Source organism: Hylobates moloch, unplaced genomic scaffold, assembly GCF_009828535.3.
Source record: "Hylobates moloch isolate HMO894 unplaced genomic scaffold, HMol_V3 SCAFFOLD_6, whole genome shotgun sequence".
Taxonomy (NCBI): Eukaryota; Metazoa; Chordata; class Mammalia; order Primates; family Hylobatidae; genus Hylobates; species Hylobates moloch.
The window spans coordinates 34349312-34373721 of NW_026652281.1; the positions used below are offsets into that span (position 1 = coordinate 34349312).

Genomic DNA, 24410 nt, shown 5'->3' on the forward strand with positions numbered 1-24410 from the left:
TCTTCTAAGACAAGAGAACTACTGACTCCTGAGAGGAAAAGTAGTATTGTCTTGGGTGGCTTTTCTCCATTAGCATTCTTTCTCTGTCTCCAACACCCACAGAAAGAGACCATCTATGTCTACTGCTTCAAAGCAGAGTTACTTGCATCTCCTAATGTAATCACATGGCACACAGAAGATAAATGCCAATATATTGAGTAAACACGAGACTAGAGAGTAACTATTTTCCCAAGAGAAGAAATAACCTCACAAAGATGTATACACATCGAACAATTAGGACTCAAGTTCAGGCTGGGGAATATCCACTACAGACAAAAATTTACTTTATTTAGTAAACCTCTCCAATGGCTGTATATCACAGAAAGGAAAGAGGTGACAATGACGGGAGTTAGAGATGATGGATACCAGGGATGGTCACTTTTAAGACTAACTGATAAAGCTGGAAATCCCATTTTAACAGCTCTTGAAGGCAAGGATTGCACAGCAGAATAGTAATGGTAAACAAAAAGAAAACATATGCCAGGTCTTCTATGTTGCTATCATCTGTGCAACCATTTTCAAAGCCTATTTCTGATCCATGATTAAAATATAGGAAACATATACAGGAGAGAACATTAACCGCATGGTTAATCCATTAACAGGATAACAATCTGTCATCTTCATGCAAGCACAATTGTCCACATCCATGAATACTATCATATTATTCCAGGTTAAAAAAGAATCTGAACCATCAACAGAGAGGTATCCACCTCCCATCTCTGCATCACCCAGCACTATCATGAGGACTGGCTCCTGTCCTGCCCCTCTCCTAGTTCAGTCCCACAGCAACACTGGATGGCAGCATACACTGGCACAGCTTATGTTGCTTATAAGCAAAAAGATGTGTAACTATCCTTGAGAAGGTAAAGCATAGCCACAGAAAACCACCTGAGGAGGCTTAAAAACCAGTAACAAACACAAATGTTGCTCAGGAAAGGAAGAGAATAAAACGTTTGAAATAACGAGAAGGCTTCACAGAGGAGGTAATGTCAGAGATGAGCTGAAAAATCCGAGGGTATCTTGTAAAATCAAGAATTAGAAGAGGACAATCACAGTAGGACATGCTGTGATCCTCTTGGAGGGACACAAGGGGGGCCAAAGAAGGGTCTCTGTGTCTTATTATACCAGTGAGATCTCTAAAGCTAATCTGCCACTTATTAGAGCCCTTAGATTCTCATGGCTCTCCTAAAATTACCACTGCATTGTAAGCATAGCACCACTGCATCTAGACACATTTGTTTTTGTATTTCTTTCAGCCAAGTCTTACAAACAAACTACAAAATCTGTCTCTTTCAGTACAGCTATAAAAAACAGAAACAAATGCACTGCAATGACTTCAACCAATGATCTCTGACTGTACTGCCAGCCATTTCATTATCTATTTCAATAATTTAAAGTCAGACAATACAACTAGTGTTAAAGGCTAAATTTCTTTAATGATACAGAACAGCATGGCAGAAAAAGAGCAGAAAAATTTTATGCTGAGAAAAAGCACATTAATTAGACTATTATTAGCTTATTAGATTGCCATACCACCTCCTCTAAGATAGGTTATTTTATCCACATTCTTAATTAGCTTTTGGTGAACCAAGAAGAAGGAACAAGGAGGGCTGCCCCCACAGCACAGATGAAAACACAGTGACTATTTAAATGGCCACAACACACAAGATGTGAGAACCCTGAATTTATCCACTTCAGGTCTGTTCACTACGCTGCTCAGCCCTGAGAATGTCCAGCAGAAACAAACATGACGCTTGCCCCCAGGGAGCTGCCCTCTCAACCGAGAGACAGAGTCTGATAAGTGCTACTGTAATAATAGCCTGCATTAGTGGACCCCAAAGGCCACATGTCATACCAGGCATTTCACTACTCTCTCCCACCCTAACTGCCCCCCAAACCGGTCATGCAATCCTAACAAAAACCTCATCATGCCTCATCTCCAGTTACATATGAGAAACTAAGGACTACAGAGGTCATGATTAATGATGAATACAATAATGACAATACTAATGTTACAGTTTGTGTGATTATTATGTGTCTAGCACTGGGCTTAGTAGAATTCTCACAGAAGCTCATGAGATGGGCCTTATTACCCCATTTTCCAGATGACAAACAAGCTCACACCTATTAACAGGTTGTGGGAAATCACTGATAAGTTAGGAAAACCTGGGATTGAATCACGATGCCTTTCTCTTTGATGCTCTGTAGCTCTGTATTGAACTGCAGGAATCTACATTACAGACTGTCACCATGAAATGAGACAGAGCCAGGGCATCATTTTGGAATTGTTGTGACAGCACCATGTTGGTGTATGGGGCAGACATTCCTGCAACAGCAGAGATGGACCAGGAGAAAGAAGCAGGGGGAGGGAAGCAGGAGACTACGTTAATCCACGTTAGAAGAAAACGGCAACAATTGACACAGAAATTCCCAAAAGGAGTTTTCCATGTTCCTTGGGATGAGTCCAGGCTGCATGTTGTTTATTTACAGTTTTACTGTATTTTGTATTAGAAAACACAAGTAATTTGTACTACAACCAATAATCTCATGGAAACTGTTTCTTAACATGGGACTAAAATAAGTGAGTTAAAAAACTAAGTCTAAGCTAAAAATAAAATGATATAAATTAAAAAATAAATTATGTAAATGACATGTATAACACATTAATTTTCTATACTTATATATTTTTACACTTTACATATAATATAGATGGTATATATTATGTTATTCATTATACTGTCACAATATAATTAGCTATATATTTATAAAATATTAATATGCTATATAATATATAAGCAATATATGCTATAAATATATAATATGTTATATAATATTTATAAAATATTCAGTAAGTATATTCATAAAAGAGATTGTAGGAGGACCCGGGAAGAGTCAATAAGTTTGGAAATCAGAATGAAGGCACAAGAATGTCAGCAGAGAGCAAAGGTAATGCCAAGGACACTAAGGAGGGAGTGGCCATAGTAGCCTGAGGACTCTTGCAAGTGTCTGGGGAGATGGGCAGAAGAAAGGGATAGCAAGGGTCCTCCCTGGGGCCCCAGGTGGACAGTGGTGCCGTCCTCTAAGACAGCAAATGTCAGCTACCACTAGGAGGCCTAAGAGGAATGACAAGGCTGGGAGGTGCTGAGCTGCGGCCCTGAGGGGCTTCCAAGGGGAGTTGCCAGTGGGCAGCTGACAATGGAGAAAACTATTTGCATGAAATATAACTTTAATCACTAGAAACAGCAATAAGTAAATTAATAAATTATACATGCTGCTAGAACTTCAGACCAAAAGAAAATAACAAACACTCTTTACTGCCTCCCACCTTAATCTGTGGCTTTCTTATGGCAAAATACAGAGTTAGAGAACAGTCAGTTATAAAATACTTTCTTCACAACGTAAAACAAATGAGTCTCACTTCATGATTGAGGCAAGCCACACCGGCAGTGTCATAGAACATTATAAGCCACAATGAGATGCCCAGCTTTTCTGAGACTAAGTTATGCAGCACCAAGGGTCAAACACACTGCCCATACTGCCCCTCCCAAAAATGACTCCCAACCCCGAGGCACCAGAAGTTTCAACTACGGCCATTTCACTTGCATGTGATGATGTAAATCTAATTCAACACACAATTCCACATCAATCCCAGGGGTACAAACTTCTACACAGAAGCCTGAGATATGGGCCATAGCAGAAAGCCTGCAACCTACAAAAATCTGCACTTCCCAATCGGCATCTACCTGAACCTCTGCCCATTACACACCTTCCTTAGTAAAAATCAGAATGAAGAATAAAATAGCTTTTGACGCAAAGGCAGAACAAACACTTTCAGGCATGTTTCTTCTTGCCTTTGCTGACCAACCTCTTCTCTAACTCAGGGGTTGGCAAACTTTTTCTGTGAAGGACCAGAAAGCAAATATTTTTCATTTTTCTAGCCACATGGCCTCTGTTGCAACTACTCAACTCTGCCATCGTAGCACAAAAGCTGCAATATACAATACCTGAACAAGTGGGCGTGGCTGTGTTCCAACAGAAGTTTTTTTTATATACAAACACATAGGCCAGATTTGTTCTGGGGGCGGATTTGGCCCATGGGCTGCAGTTTGCCAATCCCTGTTCTAACTAAGCAAATATTTGCCTTCCCTGCTCAATGTCCCTCTTACCAGAACTTTCAGCTACCTTGACACACGGTGCATTATTGCCTTTCCCCCTTCCCACCTTGAGATACTCCTAGATTCTAGGCTCTGCTTTCTTGTGAAGGCTACAGTATTTACTTAATAATAATGACAGGAGAGTAGTAACAATGACAGAATAATAATAATAGAAGTTAAGACTTATTGAGCATTTATGATGTGCCAGGTATCACACTAGGTTCTTCATAAACATTGTCTCACTGTATCCCAAAAACAATCTAATGAGATAGGCACAATGATCATTTCCATTTTACAGATGAAAAAATGAGCCTGGGAGGGGTAATACTGTCTTGTTATGGTCACACAAAGTAAAACCGAGTTCTAACTCAAATCTGTCTGGATCCAGAGCCAAAGTTCCTCACTGGCGTCTGGGCTGCTTTCCAGAGGCACAAATGTCTGTCTAGATGGAAGGTGTTCCTCGGGCTTCTTCCCTTACACTGTCCTCTTGGGGTCTACACTCTGTGCTGCCACCCACACCCTGCTGGACAGTGACAGGCCCAGCCAGGTGGCATCTATTACCTTCATTCAAGCAGCAGCTCTTCTGCTTTTCACAAGCTGTTAACATTCAACATAAACACGAGTACAAGCAACAGATACCAACCAACATGACTGGAAAATGTTATGCTTATGCTTATTTTTCCACCCTCCAATCATAATGATGCACATAGGGGGATTAGAGAGCATCAAGGATCCTCAATATGTCCCTTAGGATCAGAGGCAGAGTGGGAATCCTGACGTGGCTGGTATTCTCAAAACACAGCAGATGTTCCCAGGAATATTCCTAAATGAAAACAAGGCTGGGGAGGCCAAAAAAGGGAGAGGTTATTTACACACAGCCAGTGGTGGACTCAGTGAGCACTGGGTAGGAAGAGCTGCTCCTCAAAAGGATCCATTAGGCAAATTTAAAATAAAGTCAATGAGATAGTTTATTTTCATTTTTTTAAGAGACAGGGGCTCACTCTGCTGCCCAGGCTGGAGGGTGGTAGTACAATCATAATTCACTGCAGCCTTGAACTCCTGGGCTCAAGCCATCTTCCCACATAGCTAGGACTACAGGAATGTACCACCACACCCAGCTAAGTGTTTCATTTATTCATTTTTGCACAGATGGGGTCTTGCTACGTTGCCCAGGCTGGTCTCCAATTCCTGGCTTCCTTCAAGAATCTTCTCTCCTCAGCCTCCCAAAGCATTGAGATCACAGGTATAAGTCACCATGACTGCCCAATGAGATGATTTTAAAACCTGTTCTCTTTATCTCCTCAGTAAGGAAAAGTACACTTGTAACACTTCATTGTAATTTCCCCCACTGTGTTTAAGAAAAAGATTAAAAATTATCAATAGCTTGGACCCCAATGAATGTACAGGTCATCATTCACACAAAACAGGAGAGAGGAAATGTGAGCAAATTAATGACATTCAGCCTGGAAATGCAGCTACAGCATATGTCGCAAGGGCATCTGAGCCTATCGTTTCTCACCATCAGCCTCCCTATCCTATTGCTTTTCATTTGCTGAATTGTGTTCCCATATGGCAGCATGTCATAATTGGAGTTTTGAAGGTGAGGCTTCTGCTCACCCTCCATCACACTGATCACCTTGCTGCAGCCACCTGTGTTCTTGCACACCAGTGCAGAGGAGACCTCTTGCTGCTGGGTAAATGCTGCAGAGCAGATGCTCGCCCACTGAGTGCTCTGTGTGGTCTCTGTGCAGGAAGGATGTTCTGACATGGGCTTGAGGGAATTAAATCCTAAACACATGTCCCCTTTCCTTCTGTGGCTACTTGTATAAGACACATTTGATGGATACACTACTCCTAAATAGCTGCCACTGAAGCAATCTGTACACACAGCATCAGACTGAGACAGTGAACATGACAGTGAGTGGGCTGGATCTTCATTCCCCAGTGTAAGAAACACCCAAAGGACACAATGGGAGATGAGAAGCAGAATGTGGTCAAAACTTAACAACTGAAAAATAGGTATAGTTGTCAAAAAGGTTAAAAGAGACTGTGTGAAATAGATATGCTAAAGGAAAAAAAATATATATATATATATATATATACTGTGAGTCTTTTGTTTAAATGATACAAAAACTCCACAAGAGCCAAGGAATACAAAATCAAAAATAGTTTTAAAAAATACTTTTCATCCCTGAATTGCGTTGTTGTTTTCTTTTTGCAAAATAATAATGATAAGCATATTGGAGATTTCTCTTTGTATCACCCATGCTTAAATTGTAGAAGCCTGCTCAAACTCATTTTCAACAAATATCCTCTTTGATGCTGACAAATAAGAACAACTAGTAAATTCTTGACTAAAACACCACTGATGAAGTAAAATTCTAACTCAAAATATTTTTCAACAACAATATTAAAATTTGCAACATTACCAAGAGGTTCAAGCAGTAAGCTAAAGGTTTTAAACCAATGACATGTATAACTAAATAAATGTATCTTCAGGTATTCTCACCTCAAGAGACAAACTGACATGACTTTTTCCAAGTGAGAGATGATTTATCTTTATGAAAATTGACTTACAGTAAGTTTCTAAAAGCTAACACCTTTAAGTCTTAAAACTTCATAGCTACATAAATAAAACAAAGTTTTCAGTCAATACCTTTGCTTGGGTACCTACCTAAATGTATTAGATGTATCTTTGAAAAAGCATGAGATTACTACTATACATTCCACAGCCATCACTTTTATGTCACATTATATGCATACAACTTCAATACTCAGCCTCATCATTACGTTTTAGTTTCTTAAACACTCTACTATCAATTTCTTAAATACTCTACTATCCAAAGCTAGGTAGGGCATAGTTTCCCTTAGCCACACAGTAAAAAATTAAACAGTTCATGAAATAGCACCCATGCAATTTTTAACCCTGTGACAGGAGACACTATTCTAAGAAAAGTATTGTCCCAGGTAAAAAGCATGATAAGCATACTATAGTATTTTATGTTTTCTCCTGAAAAATCAGTATGTCTTTGTCAAAACTAATATGCAAATATTGCATAGAATTTCCCCTGGAAAAAAAAAGCTTCCTGACAGAAGATGACTAACTCAGTAACTAGACAATAAAGTCTCAGTGGTCAAATTACCTGGAAACAATCACATCTTAAAACCAGATAATCACTACAGATAGCTACATAATCCGGCAAAAATGCCCAGAATATTAAATAAAGCAAAGGACACATTATTGATGCAGAATATCAGTTGTTAGAATGGTCTACATAATTCATTCCAAGTTTACAATGTATAATCCCAATGTGTCCTATAAATTCGAAAAGCAAAGTCCAAAACTCACTCAACAATAACACATTATTCTAAACAAAGGATGGACAGAATGTAGATTCAATTAATGATTATTTGAAATAAAACAGAAAAGATACAAGCTCCCTGATAAAACAGCAAAACAATCACTGTACCCAGAATACTTCGAAATGTTACTTGCCATATTTACACACAGAAATTCTTCCCAGTTCTTTCAGACCACTGTACTCCAAGCACTGTGGTTGAGGGTAGCAAAGAAAACAAAACTCTCACCAGAAATAAATCCAGTCCAGTAAAAGAAAAAAACATTTTTTATTTAAATATCCTGTAGACCTACAAAGAATACAGACAGAAACACTGCCAACTACAGTCATTTACATGTATACCTTAGGCTGTTTACTGCCTCTTATCCTTTCAGCAGGAGTTTAATACCAGAATTTTCCATCATCCAAATTATTCCCTTTGCTTACTTTTAGGAGTGCTTCACTTAACTCTTTTAAGTCACCAGGGTCCTAATTAGTGGTGACGGGAGGCAGTCAGCTGTGATGCTTGAAGGAGTTAATGTAACATAGAAAGGGCCTTGATTCCAGGATGAAGCCACACCCATGGTAAGTTTACGTGGAAAATGGCCATTTTGGTGCAAACTGTTAGCCTAACATCATAGTACCTGAACAATCATTACAGATCCAAAACCTAACAGACAGAATTATTACTTCTCTCCTAAGATAGTCAAACCTGCTCACAGGAAGATTCGGAACTAAATCTGTTTAAAAAAAAAAAATGGCTGCCCTTAATAGACAGCAAAAGCTTTCATTTAAAAATATGCATGTGCTTGCACACACACCCTAGATTAAGTGTTAATAAACTAATAAAGACTGCTTGAATGGCCACTTTTTTTTTTCCTGTTCTCTCTCATAAGTTTCATAAGGAAAAAAAAAAATCACAGTTTTCTAAAGCCCAGAGAAGCTGGGCTCCAATTCCTCCCCTTCCACCCCAACAAACTCCAAAACAGTGAACAATAACCAACAGCTGACATGTAAATAGCCCTTACCACATGCCAGGCAGTGTTCTAAGTAATTTTATTCATATATATATACATAAAATCTTCGTAACAACCCCATGAGAGAGGTACTCTATATTCCCCATTTTACAGACAAGAAAATTGAAGTTCAGAGAGATTAAGTAACCTGTCCAAGGTCACACAGCTGATTTATGGCAGAGCTGGGAATGAATGCACAAAGCCACAAGACTATGTTGTAAAAACAGTCAACACAAAGGAGAGTCCTATTGCTCTGCTCAGCAGGAAAGTTTGGAGAGAAAATTGTCAGAAATCATGACTTCTAAAGCTTCCCATAATGAAAACAATTGGGAGTATTTGGAGACAAAGTTATCTTCCAATATTGCTTTCCCATTGTTTCTATATAATTGTTTTTAACTATTCAAAAGGGATACCCTTTTAGAAGCCTTTTTAGCCAATATTTCAAAACCAAGATCATAGAGAATTAGGAAGGTAGAGGAGACCACAGGGAAGCAAATTGCCAGATTTACAGAGCACGGTACTCAATGTTACCTGGCACACTGGGCCTAGACACTGCAGAAATCGCCACATCAGTTCAATAAACCACATTTAATAAAGTGGTTTGAAAGCACTTAAAAAATAAAAGGACTGATAAAAACTTTTGGAAGAATAATTTTACAAGCTATCAGTTGTCTTAAATAATACCCTTTAATTCAGTAAGTTCTCTCTCGGCAGTTTATCCTTAGGAAATCACCAGAGATGCTCACAAAAGTTAATGTGCAAGGGTATTTGTTACAAAAAATGTTTAAAATGTTATTTCTAATTTTTAAGTGTCCAAAATAGGGAAAATAATTAAATTGATTATATCTACATAATGAAAGAAAACTTGCATCTACAATATTAAGAATGTTTAAACGTGAGGAAAAACAATAAAAAGTTATATGAAGAGAATATAAAATTTCCTTATACAACAACATATCAAATAGTATGTCCATATACTTTATATAAATACACGCTAACATAAATAATAGTCATCACTGGGTGGTAAGATTAGACTAATTTATATTACTTTTCATATTTTCCTATGTTTCACAAATTTTCTAACATGAATAGTTATTAATTTTATAATCTGAAGGGAAAAAATAAAATTTTTAAGAGTAAAGGGATTAGGTCATAAAGCTTATTATACTAAAATTACAAGCAAATCAGTCTTATTTCCTTCTTGGATATCACTAATAGACTGAAAGATCCTGACACTGCAGTATACACAGAAAATGTGGATTTTAATAAGGTTTTAATAAGTCCTCATAAAATCCTTGTACACCAACTAGAGAAATGTGAGGTGGCTAATAGAGTTCCTAGAGTTCAAACATCATGGATGAGCAGATGGCTCAACAACAAAAAGGGCCTACTTCTAAACTCTGACCTTGGCTTGTCCAAAGGTTCACTTTCCAAACTCACATCTAGGACAAAACTAGGAAAGAAGAGTCAAATGTGTCAATGGCAGGTATCTAAACGGAGTAGGAACCACCAGTATCGACCACGTTTCTGGAACAGAATCTAGCACCAATTTAAATGCTGGAGTCTTGCCAATTCCATAGATCATCCACACACAGGATTTTCCAAACCTAAACAAGTTTTTGTCAAATAAACATTAGCATTATGATTCAAACAATTCTGACAGGCTGATATGCTGGTCTGAAATCGAGATGCTATTTAAAAAGGTTAGTAAACGTAAAGCTGAGCATTTAGTTCAGTAACATTTTTACAAGTGTCACTGGGCAAATTTCTGTGAAGCAATGACCATTTTAGACTAATAAGAGCATAATATAGCATTTTTGAGGAAGAGAGGTAACAGCCCCAGTGGAAGATCCTATCTGAAAGTGCTGAGTATGTTTCTGACCTTCTCATTTGAAGAGGAAATTCAACATAACTAAGTCCAGAAGGATGTGATCAGGGACATTCAATGTCTGAGAAAGAATATTCAAAGAAATTGGACTATTTAACTAGGAGGGCATTTAAATGGATCTAATGTTAAAATGTTTGCTCTGTGATCCTGTGAAAAGGGAAATCAACTTATTCTTTTATGCTAAAACTTACAGTCTCTTTCTGTCTCTACCACTCCACAGAAATGGCTCATCAAGGTCAGCAATGACCTTCAATTTTCCAAATCCAAAATGCACTTCTCTACCCCATATTAAGAGACCTTGGTAGCATTCAATATAGAGTGTTATGCCCTCCTTAAAACACTCCTATCTCTTAGACTGCTTCACCTCAGGGACAATTCATTCTGGTCTCTTTTTTCTAGTTCTTACTTTACTCAACCTCTAGATGTCAGAGAATGATCAACTCTCAACCTTCTCATTTTTCTATTCTCTCTCAGTGATTTCATCAATTCCTGTGGGTTTAAATAGTCTCTGTGCTGATGACTCCCAAATTTAAATATCCGGTACAGACTTCCTCTGCACTCCAGACTCTCATATACAATCAGCATAATTTCAAATATATTATGCTAAAAGAAATTCCTGATTCTACACCCTGCTCCTCAATTTGAGTCTTCCCTTCTCAGCACAACACACTCAGTTGCTCCAACCAGAACCCCATCAACCATCTTTGTATCAGCCCTTGCCCTTACCTGCCACATTCTATCCACTGGTAAGTCTGTTCTACCTCCAATCAGCCCACTTCTCCTCATCTCTATGGCTGCTACAAGCAGGAATGCTATTAAGCCAGGTGAGCATCATCTCTCTCTATGAAACAGCTTGCCAACAACTTCCTAATAGTATCCAGGCCAATTCTCACAGCATCAAAACAAGGCCTGCTTAAATATTAAGCTGGATCATGAGTCTTGCCTGCTTTAAACTCTTAACTGACTTCCCCACTACACGTCGGGGAAAAAAAAACCATAAATCCTTACAGTGGCCTCAAGTCCTTGAAAACCAGGCCCCTTTATCCCCTCCCACTGTGTTTGGTACCATTCTGCTCCTGCTTGGGCTATGCTATGCTGATTTGCTCTCACTTGCTAAAGCACAGTAAATTCCTGGTCATAAGGCCTTCACACAGGTAGTTCCCAGACTCTGGCAATACTGGCTACTTCTTTCCCTTTATGTCTCAGTTTAAATGTCACTTTCTCAGAAAGTCCTCCCTTGATGGTCCTATCTGATGTATGCAACCCTTGCCTCCCAACTTCCTATTTCAGCCTTTTGTCTTTCTTCTAGGGAATTTATCACAACTTCCAAAAATTTTGTTTATTATTAATTTTTTGTCTCTTTAACCCCTCCTCCTTGGAATATCAGCTCCAAGAGGAAAGGGCCCCTCCTGTCTTATTCCTCATTGCATTTGCAGACCTCAGAAACTTTTAAAATGTTGAATATGGTAAATAAAATGAGACTTCACCTGAACATAAAATCTTACTAAAAATAAGAGCTGAGAAAGAAACAGCCTTGTACGTATATGAACTGACAATCTTGGGAGAAGAGTTTAAGCAGGAAATGGGTAACTCACTTTTATTAAAAATGACATAAAGGACATTCTCATGCTGGGTGGGATACTGGGCCCAATAATAATTAAGATCCCTCCATGTGTTTTCTAGTTTTATAAACAGAATTCTTAAGGAGTTTCAGGTTGAAAATGTACTCCCAAAGTAGCAAATATTGTATTATATCTTAATGAGTAGAAATTCTCTCTAAAACAATCCCACAAAACCACTTCCTATCCTAACCGAATATAACTTCTCTGAAGTTAAATCAATGCAGGCTGCCTTGGTGCTCCCTGCCAAATGTGGTTTGGGATGATGACAGCCCACAGTGCCCTTATCTCTGAACTGTACAAAACATGGCCCAGAAACAGGTTGGACACTCTAGAAAACCCGTTTGTGGTAAACCTAAAGTTCCACTCTTCATTCATTTGTGATGCTGCTCTGTAAACACACCAGGATCGCTTTATTTAGCGTTACATCCATTAATAATGCAGAGATCTTTACACAGGCAGGTGGGGAAAATTAGTCCTGAGTGATTTCGTTACTACAGTGTATACACAAAGTCAAAGGGACTGAGCATCTCATTACTTCTGATATAGAGGATGCTGGCAATATAGACATCAGTCACTGAGCTGAACACCACTCAACAAAGGAATTCAGGCAAGTTTTCTACCTCACTATCTTTTGGAGTCTTACCTTCAACCTGTTGCTATAATTTTTATCTACCTCACAAGTACATGAAACTACCATAGCAGAAAACTTAAGACCAATCCAAGATAATTTCTTCTACTTCTTTAGCTTCCTTCATCTTCAACAACCTCCTCCAAATTTTTTTAACTGAGATAATAAAGCTTTGGCAAACATTTGCTTCTGATAACTCCATTTGCCGGCAGATTAGATAATGCACTGTTAGGTATTACAAAACAGATGCAAAGAAGCCTGAGGCCTTGAGCTTTGTCCTTTAACAATCTGTCACCAAAAAATGTTTTGCAAGAAAATGGTAAACTTTTTAGATTTCTTTAATAAATCTTTTTATAGCATCCAGTGTTGACAATGCTGTGGAGGAATAACGTGTGGGAAAGCAGAGACATAAACTCTGACGGCCTTTCTAGAGGACTAGTGGGCAATACCCTTCCATTTAAAATGCAAACTCCCTTTGATTCAGTGGTCTTACTGCTGAAAATTTACCGTATGTATATACTCTAAATAGCTTAAAATAAATATATAAGGATGTTCATTTTAATATTACTTGTAACAGCAAAAACTTAGAAAACTCCAATTTGCCTCTCAGCTCTCAGATCAGGGCTGGTGAAGTAAACCACAGTACATCCACAGAATAGGATCTTATGTACCTGCTAAAAAAAAATGAAATAGGTCCCTACTGCTGCTGAGGATAAACCTCCAAGATATACTACAGAATATAAGCAAGGTATGGGTGTATTCCTAAATATTCCGTATTGAAGTTCTGAGGGTATATATATAAAACTTAAAAGTGGTTACCTCTCAGAAACATGACTGAGAGAATATGACTTTCACTTTTTATTCTAAAGTCTGCTGTACTGTTTTTATTATGTGTATTGGTTATTTTATTAATAAAAATAGTAAACTATATGCAGTATTTTCTGCATGGTCTGCAAACACCTGTTTGCTCTCTGTAGAAGTAGAAAAGGGAACATTCTTCTTTTCTTCTTCAGACTTGAGCCTTCACATAGCAAACCACAGAGCCTAGTAGTAGACAGGGACCACCCCTTCCTAACTAGTCCAGGTGAGGCCCTCACTCTTACCCACTCTTTCCTCTTTTCTGTGGCCTTGGTGCATGAATGAAGAGAAATTTTCATTTCTGTTCTTCCGATTCTAGAGCTATAGAGTCCATCTCTGAAAAGCTAACTCTAAAGATGATGAAAAGAGGTATTCCATCATAAAAGATGACAAATAAACATTAGTGCTTTTCCTAATGCTATTTACTATATAATTACAGTTGTCCCTTGGTAACCATAGGGGATTAGTTCCAGGAATCCCACAGACACCAAAATCCATGTATACTTAAGTCTTTCAGCACTTTGCAACCCACATAAATGAAAAGTCAACCCTCTGTATGAGGGTTTTATAGCCGGTGAATACTGCATTTTTGCTGAGGCAGAACCCATGGATATGGAGGGCCCACTGTATTTACTGAAAAAAAAAAAAAAAATCTGTGTATAAGTGGATCTACACAGTTCACCCATGTTGTTCAAAAGTCACCTGTACATTACAAAAACAAACAAATGAAAATGTTTTCTAATTCAAAGTATATCATCTGCCATTCTTCCAAGACCCATGAGAACCAGAAAGATCAGGCACTAGTCCAAGGGGTTTTCTGTCCCTGCTTAGAATCTTATGTTTGCCTACCTCAAAGTACTAAACAACTCTTTCATCTAAAATTACCTCTATAAGAAAAATAATAGTACACTAAAGCTGAAAAGATGAAGTGGAAGCTACACTGAAAATTTCAGATGTTGAAGATCTTAAAGGATAGTTGAACTTCGTTTTGTACTTATTCCATCAGAGACGTATCTCCAACCCCACTGTGGGGTGGAGTAAAAAAAAAAAGTCACTGAAAAGCATGCTTCTGTTTTACCTATAATTTGACCTTGAGACTTGAGGTAGGGAGGCTACTTACTTAGTATCAAGGGACCTTTCCAAATTGTATTAAAATAATACCTAATATGTTTTCTTTTGTCATAAGGTCACGATACATAGGCATTTATTAAAATTTATGTGTTCATTCATTTATTTTTTAGCTTTACTGATAGATACAGAAAACACGTTCAATATCACCTGAAAAAGTCTAATATCTCCTTGGCTAAAAATTACTCCTACTAAATCTGATGTTTTATAAGTATTACGACCAAAATGTGATTTCATTTTTGGTAGTGCGTATAAAAGTAATTAGTAAAATGAACAAAATTGTTGCCTGGTGCACTGAGCTGTCTGTGGTACTGAAAAATGACACCAAAGCTGAAATTTACTGAGCTGGTATCTTACAAAGCCTCCCCATCATACTGTTTTAATTCAAGTACTTCCATCCATGACTCACCTGAATCATCTTATTTTGCCAGAGTGTGTATAAACATTTTATAAAAGGTCACACGGATTTGCTTTCCAAGGTTCTCCATGAAAATGTCAGGGCCTCCTCTTGCTTCATTAAGCAATTCCAGAGGACATAGAGCCAGAAAGTCAGCTATAACACTTACTTTTCCTGAATGCAGTGAGAAATCATATCATGCACCAGAAATCTGCACTAACGAGCTTTTACTATCTGATTATAATACTGATATGCTAAAAAGAAAAAGCAAAACTGTCCTTTTAGATTATATGCTACATCCAAGGACACACTATGAATGGCAGCATAACCTTGCATTTAGTTTCTTAACTCAAAGCTAATTGATATATTTGGAATTATTTAGCGTGAGCTGAGAAGTGCTCATTAGCTTAAAACTTTTTATGAAAAAAACATATACACCTACAGCAGTGACATCAATAAGTAAAAAAGGGGGGGGGGGGCAATTCATCATGTTCCACGCATATATATAAGCCTGGGCAGTTGCGTTTCAGTGTAAGGTATTTGACAGCCCTGCAGACGCTCTTCTCTGGACAAATTAGAACATCTTTACCTTTTTCTGGTTCTTGACTTCTAGTTCAGGGTCTTCCTATTTATTTGGCCCTTCTCCATTTTTTTTTTTTTTAAATAAAAGCATCTCAGATAAGAATTTGGAGCTTCAGCTTAAAGGAGAAATCCCTCTAGATAACACATCAAGTAAAAAAGCTACATCCAAATTAATTAAATGATATGACCCAAGCATCTATTTCGAAACTATCTTAAGTATAGTGGGTTTAACAGAAACCACATATCATAGAATAAACCGAATTTTAAAACATATAACATTCTATAACGTTTATGTTGCCCAATAGTAAGGAAGTCCACTGTGCATATTTGCCGTGGAGGGTCATTCCATGTCATTTTTCTCACCCATGCAATACATACCCTGATCAAAATATATGTGCATATGCATAACTGAAATGGTCCTCAAAATTAGCCAATGAGTGGAATGCTTTGAAGCATTAATCTATAAAAATATGATTGTTTATTAACTTCCGTAAATTTTAAGCGTTCTAATATGATATCAATTTTTTTAAATAAATAGTTAACATTTGGTAGCTCTTAGACTCCTACGAATTACTTCAAAAAATCTCCCAATAATTCTTAGAGTCAGTGTTTTCAAGACACTTTGTTTTTAATGTTAATACCAGCAAATGTCTTCCCCCATTAATGTTTGTTTAGCTGTGTGATTTTCACAAGGAACAGGCAATAACACAAAGCTGATATTTAATAAAACTCAGCAAGGTCTCTCATTTCAGAATCATTAAGCAAAACGACTCTGTCCTCCAAGCAAAACATTTTTCAAGTTAACTTGATTTTTAAAAATATGTAAGAACATTTTGGAATGATCTTTTAAGTTTAACTGAATTTATATACTAAACTTTTGGATTTAGAGGGAAACTGCAGAAAAAGACATATCCACGTTTCACAGTTTTTGGCATGTAGCAGCAGATCGCAGAGGAAGCATTATGGCCTGAAGGCTAGGACAGGTCTGGTTCTCACTGTGCACTGTCTAGCTGTGTGGCCTGGCAAGCTACCTCTGCTGATTTCAGATTCCTTATCTGTAAACTGAGTCAAAGGACCAGTAAACCTATTTTGTTCCTTCCAGCTCTAATTGTCTACTCTTCGAGTCAAAATGAAAAGATAAATTTCTAATGTTTAGTTATACTTTAGTATCGCTTTAAAATGTTCAAAAGAATCTCAAAAGCCCACCATCACTAGTATTGAATTAAAGATGAATCTATGTAAACTGTTAAAACTTTAAAAAATTCAAATGTGTGTTCATCTCATTTTGTCAGTGCAGTTTCGTAACTTATTTCCGAGTAGTCTCCCTCTTTCTGATTATCATTCTCCAACCTCATCCCTGCAAAAACATATTTTTCAAAGTTTTACAAATATAAAGGCAAGGTGAAGTAATTTCTCCCCCTGCACTTGGAGTAATGCGCATCACTATTTTGTATGGGAAATCATTAAAAACGATTTATTCCATATTTATTTTGTGTTTGCTAATTACTAATTTAAAATTAATTTAATTTAAATTAATACCAAATTACTTCAATGGCAAATCCCATGTAAGGTTTTAAATTGAAAGGCACCTTAAATCTGAGACAGTCTAAAGGAAGATGGCCTAAATTAAGGGTCTCAAAGTACCACCAAATGTCTAACAACTGCTCAAAAAAGAAAAAAAAAAATCAGAAAATACATAGTGCAAATTCTCATGCAGTAGGACCACAGGCCTGAGCCACCGCACCTCCCACACAGTGCAAATTCTAAGCTGAAAAAAGTCCCAATCTAATTTTTGAAAACTCTGTACTTATTTTAATTTAAAAGCCTTAATATTCCTTTGTAGGCTAATAACTGACAAGATGACCCGTAAGTTTTATAGAGCATTCTGATATGGATACTAACAGCCAAATATAGAGCTCCTGGCTGCATTTAAACAAAATAAGTATTTTCAAAAAAAAAAAAAAAAAAAAACTCACAAGGACAGTGGCCTAACTCTTAAATTATATTTTAAAAAATACTTAATGACTGGATACACAGAATTTGCATTCTAAACTTACAACAGTTTTTTTTAATGGTGGGGGATTTAGGAAGGGGTTAGATCTTTTACCATATCTTTTATATAAATTAGCCAGCAACTCATCACCCAATTTTCTTCTCTATGCTAAATTATAGAATATTTTATAGATAGAGATACAATCTCCCATAATGACGCACTCACTAGTAAGAGGTGTCTCAAACAAGAACACAAGTTCATTCCAGATTAAAACTAGAGCATAGCTGGCCTTAAGGAACAAAATGTGACTGATCTGGAGAAAAGGATCCACCTACAGAAGAGAAGTAAAAATCTTAAAGGTCCAACAAATACATCTCAGAAAATGCTGCATGTTTATATGCTACCCTGCCTTGTGTTGTTTTCCACTTCCTGAAAGAACAGGTCAGGTGCTAACGTAACAATACAGCATGTGTCTTCTGTAACCTCAAGCAAGGGCATGACGGCTTGGAAAAAGCCTCTGCTGCCTTGCGTTTCTCTAGGCTGACTGTAGGGCTTTGGGTCATTCATAAACAGCAGGACCTAAGTTACCTGTATTTCCCTGGCGTGGTACACGATGATCAGACCGAGCAGGATGATCGTGGAGAGACTGATAAGGCATTTCAGAGCTAAGGAATACAGCGACGCCTGCAACACAGTCAGAGAGAAGCACTTTTAAGAAAGCAGCACTTTTAACCGCCTTCCAGGTCCCCAGAGTCAGTCAGTCCCCCACAGGTGGACCTGAACTCACAGAAGGAAGGGGAGAGGGGTGCACCTGTCTTGGCTCTGTGATCTGTCAGATCATTCGGCCTCAAAACCAAAAGAGACGAGAGTAGATCTGGAAAGACTGGGAAGACGCGTGGCTGGGCTGCTCCGTCGCTGGGTCCACGCCACAGAGGACCCAAGCGCCCCCCGCTCCAGGCTAGCAAAACCACAGAGGAACTTACTTCTGAGTTCAAGAGAGCGGGTTGAAAGGGCCCTCCTAAACATAATTCACGAGGGGATGAATTACAGATGGTTTCCCCACCGACTCCCAGAACCACTTACTTAAGGTGCCCGAATGCGCTGAGCACTCTTAACTGCCTCGAGAACTTTGGCTGCACGCGGAAAGGGTTCATCTCCGAGTTGTTTAGCTGACTAGGGATGCGCGTCCTAGACGCGCCCGCTATCCTGGCGGGGTCCCTTGATCGTCCCGGAGAGGCTAGGGACCCGCAGGCAAAGGGTCCCCGCCAGTGCCCATCCCAACCACCCAGTGCCCGACTCTGGTAGCGTGGGCAGGGGTTCAAGCCTGTACCTTGTCGTAGGCGCCCCAGGACAGCTCGGTCTCGATGACCATGACCACGATGCCGAACATGCCAAAGATGAGCGCGTAGTCGCTGAGCCGCTTGCGCTTTTCGAACAGGGCGCGCCGGTGGCCCAGCTTGTAGCCGATGTTCTGGTTTTTCTTTTTGCTGGACTTGGTGCCACTGCTGCTGCCGTGCCCGCTCCCGCCACCGCCGCCGCCTCCTCCAGTGCTGCCTCCGCCGCCGGTTCCATAGAGCGCCAGATTGTTGGAGTTGTTGTGCTCGGGCTTAGACACCACGATTTCGGGAGCTGAGGACGAAGCAGCGGCAGCGGCGGCGGCGGCGGTAGCAGCTGCAGACGGGGAGGACGCGCCGCCACCTCCTCCGACAGACGCGGGGGGCTGCAGGGGCTGCGCCTCTGAGTCCATCTCGTGCAGGTTCCGGCGGGACGCGCTCAAGTTGCTGAGCGGCCGCATAACGCCCCCGTTGTACCTGCAGCTGCTCATGGCTATTTCGGTGAAGGGGTTGCTCTCGCGGCGCGCCTGGGGCTGGTGGTGCTGGTGGTGCGCCGGGTGCGGGTGGTGGTGGTGGTGCGAGAGCGGGGGCCCGGAGCCCAGGCTACCGAGGCTGCCCGTGGGGCTGGCGGCGGGCTGCAGGCTGTGGCACTGGTGGTACTGGGAAGCGGACGCGGACTGCTGCGCGGACTGCTGCCGAAGCGCACTGGCATGGCTGGACGGCGTCAGCTCGCTCACATTGAGCTGGCTGCCCCGGCGCGACGAGCAGCAGCAGCAGCAGCACGACGAGCCCGACAGCGGCGAGGAGGTGCGGGTCCGGAAGGCGCCGCCGGGCGAGGAGGTGCGGAGCAGCAGGGACAGGTTATCCCCCGCCCCCGCCGCCGGGGCACCGGAGGAGGCGCAGCTGTTGCACCGGAGGCATGGGCTGCTGCCGCCGCTAGCCGGCTGCTGGTGCGCGAGGTGCGGGTGGTGGTGAGGGTGCGGGAGGGGCGCGAAGGGCGGGCACGGCTTGTCCTGGCTCTGTTGCTGCTGCTGGCAATGCAGGTGTGAGGAGCGCGGCGGCGGCGGCGGCTGCTCTGGGAAGAAGCCGCGCTGGAACTGCAATGGGGTTTCCATGTCAGGGCTGTTAAAGCTGCAGGGAGACCAAGCGGTGGTGCACCCTGCGCAATGCGTTATGGTCGGGAGCGGGGACTCCTGCTGCTGGTGCGAGGAAGGGCCCATGCCGGCTCCGGTAGAATCCAGGCGGCGAGTCCGATTGGTTGGGCGCACCAAAACAATGGGCATGACATCACCTGCGGGGACCGAGACTGAGTTTGCGGCGCGCGCGGCTTAGGGAAGCGTGTATGGCAGAGAAAGGTGGGGAGGGGAATCTGCAGGACAAACCCTAGGGGGGGTGCAGTCCAGAGCCACGGCGCTCCAGGGCAGGGATTCCACCTGCTGATTGCGTGGAGATGGAGAGCCCCCACGCAGTGCAGCTGGGCTGCAGGGGGAGGAGAAAAGAGAAAGGCGCCCCTCCCTCCCGTGCCGCTGCCCCCCTGACTAGTGCCGGACGCGCTGCCCCGATCACCTGCGCCAGCCACTGCAGCACGTCGGCCCACCTTGGCCAGGGGGCAGGCGCAGGGACGGTTGTGGAACCCCAACCACTTCGCCTGCACGCCTCGCAGGGCTGCAAAACAGCAGCCCGGTCGTCCCACGCCCGCTTCTCCCAGATCATCCCGCTGAGAGTGGGTTGCCGGCTGCCCGCCAAGTAACTGCGGGGGCACTGGCTTTGGGGAGAAAAAGTTTGGCGACCGGCTACGCCAGTGCAGCAGCGTGTGGGGAGAATCCCGGGGCCTGAGCCCTGCCTTGGCCGCTGCGGGATCATAGCCGACCCCGCGCCCGGATCTTTCCCCGCCTGCCAGCTCTGGAGTCTAGATTGGGTGCGCGGCGCTCTAGCCCAAGTGCGCTGCGGCGCGGGTGGGGTTAACCGCCTCGGCACCCCGGCCGGGGGAGGGTGGGGGCGGGGCCGGAGGAGGGGATCCCCGCAGTCTGCCGGCAGAGCCGGCCGGGCTTCCCGGGTTCCCCTGGCGGGGGCGGAGGGCTTTCCCCGCTACCGCCGGCTCACATTTGCGCCTTCTCCGGAACATGAGGGGCTGGCGCCCCCGGCCGCCGGGTCCTGGGCTCTGGCTCTCAGGCCCTCCGGCAGCCCGAATCTGGAGGTCCGAGGGCTTCCTTGGCGGTGGAGAGGCAGGCGGCTCGCTCAAAGGTGTGGGGGCTGCTCAGCCACCGCCGGCCTCCAGCTCCTCTTCTGCTCTGCTTCCTCCTCCTCACCTGCAGGGCAGACACAAAGCAAAGACCGGTCACAAATACGCAAACATCGAGCATCTTTGCCAAGTCCTAACTGCAGCGGCGGGTGGGAAAGGGGCCTGGCGCGGGCTGATTCACCCCGGTAGTCGCAGCCTGGCAAGGAAATTATTAAGAATGATAGCTTGGGCTGAATAATCGCTGCCCACGGACAGTGCTGGAATTTTGTTGGAGTTCGGTATCATTATTTATTTATTTGCTCTCTAATAAACTAACAAAAATCGCATTTGGTGTCTCACAAATTCCCTGTGCTGTGTTCTTCTAAGAGATGTACCAACACAATGCACTAGGTGATCCTTATGAAGGTTCTTTGTTTCTGCTCCATCTTAAGTCTTTACATTTACATTTCTTTGTGAATTCAAATTCCCGTCTCCCCCTAAAGAAGGTGAAAGAAATTGGCCCGTTGAATATTTGTTTCCATTTTAAATTATTTTAAAGCCTGCTTTTCATGATAAAGACTATTACAACGAATTAGACCTAGAAATTAGAGTGAAAGCGGATCACCCTCATTAGGTCATTAGGTAATTGGAATTCTCAGCTGGATCCAATTTCTTGATATTCTACTCGGCAGCTGCCCTAAAGTTGCTTACCTGGTATCTGCTTGTAAGAGTGTGCGTGCGTGTGCTTTCAATGTCACGGAATGAATAATTCATTTTATGATGTTCTTTGGACACATGTTAAACAATTTCAATTTTTTGTACGTGCAAATAACCAAACATTCAGCAGAAAAAAAGGTGGGGGGCGCAGAGCTGCCCATAGCCCTGGACTTGAGATAATGAATACTGTCCGGAATTGAATTTCTCTGTGGTCTTGGTCAAGAATATAATTTAGTGGCTAACAATCAGAGACAGCATTTTGTTTTTATCATCTACTACTATTTTTGTTCTGTATCTTCAAAATAGCAATTCAATAAAACTTGTTTAGAATCACAAAGCTAATTGAGTCTTCGGGGCAGCTGAGTAGATACTGCATAAATTGTGTGGAAAGCATGACTATTCAAAACAACTCTGAAAAGTAATTTGAATTAAAATGAAAGTTTCCCTATGAAAAGTTACTAACCTTCTGGTCTGAAAAAGAAATTCAACGCATGCCGAAAATCCATCAAACATGTATTAGGACCCTTTTCAACAAATTATATAGCTTTCCAGTTGCTATAGGTAGCGATTGAGTGAAAATGTTTGATTCATCCTTACAAATCTAAATACTTCAAAGGAACATTATGGTAAATTAATAAATATTTTTATTGGCCGTTCATAAATTTAGATAAAAGATTACATAGCCTCCACCCCTGAAATATCATAATAGTTGTTGCCAGCATTAAATTAGATATAAGGTTCTACAGTTACTGAACTGTCATAAGAAAAATAATGGCTGCATCCCTAGTGTCAAACTGACTTTGTCAAAGAGCAAATTCACGGCTTCAACAGAGGCTCCAAAAACAAAATAATAGGCAAAAATGTATCTTTTGCCATGTATATCTCTATGCTCTAGTGTGGGATTAGTTGCAGTGCCATTAATCATGTAGAAATAATCATCTCAGAAATTGCCTACTGAGATTTATGGCAATGTTGCATGGAGTTCTCACTTCTCTTCAAGGGGGTACACAGGAGGATAGAATGCACAAAATTCAGAAGAAAATGGAAATTTGATCCACAACATGAGGGACTGTCAGAACACCAAAACTCAGACTAATACTACTTCTGGCTAGCACTATTTTGAAAAAGCTCATAAAATAATTTAATAATGTAAAACTCACTGTGATTGGACAGAGAGCAAATCAATCAGACATTTATCGGCTTTCTGTTAAGAAATCAACTGATTACACACACTCAGAAAGCCATCTTGCTAATAAATATCTGTATATTGAGAGTGTGATAAACCTATATTACTATGATGATGAAAAAACACAAGATAATTTTGTGTTTCATTTTTAGTCTGAATCATAACTTCATTGTTTAAGGCATTTTACACTATTAGGTTATAACAGGCACATTTAAGAAGTTCTTATTTTCATCATTCCTCTTTTAATAAAGTCAACAAATTTCAAGTTTATATGTAGACATTTAAAATGAGCATAACAATTTTTTCTTTTTTTCTATACAGGATTGTAGAGATACATGTAACATGTAAAGTTAAATGAAGCAACAAAGGCAATATTCTTCCACGTGGATAGTACTTTGCACATAGTAGATACTTATTTATACTTGTGAGTACAGAGAGAAGGAGAGAGGAAGGAAATGAAGAAACATTGGGGAAAAAAAAGACGCAGATCAAGGGCTATGACTTTCAGTGATAAGCTTTAAGAAAATTAAATTTCCTTCTTTTTGTTCCATTAAAGCATATAAGTGAGAGAATTTCCCTAGATTAACACCAGAGGTCATGCTCAGCCACAAAATGTATTTCACATCTAATCAATTAAATCTATTTCCAGCATCACTTTTTAATAAAAATTGCCTATTTCTTTCTTATGGCCTACAACAATTGCTTTCCCATGTTTGTTGAATTTCAAGCTTGTGAACACACACACAAACACCCATCCCACACACAAACACATTTTCTTAGAAGAATGTCTTTTTTCAGACCACAGGAGCTTGAGAAAAAACTTCATGTTGTTTGCGCTCCAATCCCTTATTTTATTCAAATTTATATTATGCCATTGTTTATAATTCTCTTCTTTATAGTATTGTCTATGCTATGTCTTTTTGTTGTACCTTAAAAAGCAGGGTTCTCTTGACTTTGGGTGTTTTTGGTATACTTCCAAAGGCAATCAGACCAGGGGTCCCTGGCATCTGTTTCCCATATTGCATGGTCTGAAGGAAAATTTTGACCTACAGAGTAAATGTTTTTCTGAGAATTATTTTTTTCTTTGCCTGGGTGAGTCAACTACAATATTTGGTGGTGCCAAACACAGGTTGTGACGAGACACCGCCACTCTGAACTTACTGTGCTTAGCAATAAATGCAAGTGGGGAATCAGGATAGTATCATTTATTTCCTTAGCACAGTAATAATTCCATGTTTCTGGAAACATAACAAAAGGCCCTAAAAACACCATTATTTTTAATCACACATTCCCCACTTTATAAGAAATC

At 40.8% G+C, this 24410-nt stretch overlaps 1 protein-coding gene across 3 annotated transcripts in view; it reads right to left on the bottom strand.

The window, feature by feature from the left end:
* The window catches only part of KCNN2 (potassium calcium-activated channel subfamily N member 2), a 146678-nt gene extending 125392 nt beyond the window's left edge, over positions 1–21286 (bottom strand). Inside the window, exons 1-3 of one of the 3 annotated variants that reach the window (XM_058440602.1) lie at positions 21081–21286; positions 18974–20268; positions 18232–18327 (exon numbers count right to left, since the gene is read on the bottom strand). In XM_058440602.1, coding sequence (XP_058296585.1) covers positions 18232–18327; positions 18974–20268; positions 21081–21102 — 1413 coding nt within the window. In that variant the 5' untranslated portion in view covers positions 21103–21286. Of the gene's footprint in view, positions 1–18231; positions 18328–18973; positions 20481–21080 lie in introns of those variants that run through there. The other 2 variants (XM_032156645.2, XM_058440603.1) reach the window with 2 other exon arrangements.
* Positions 21287–24410: the final 3124 nt, after the last annotated feature.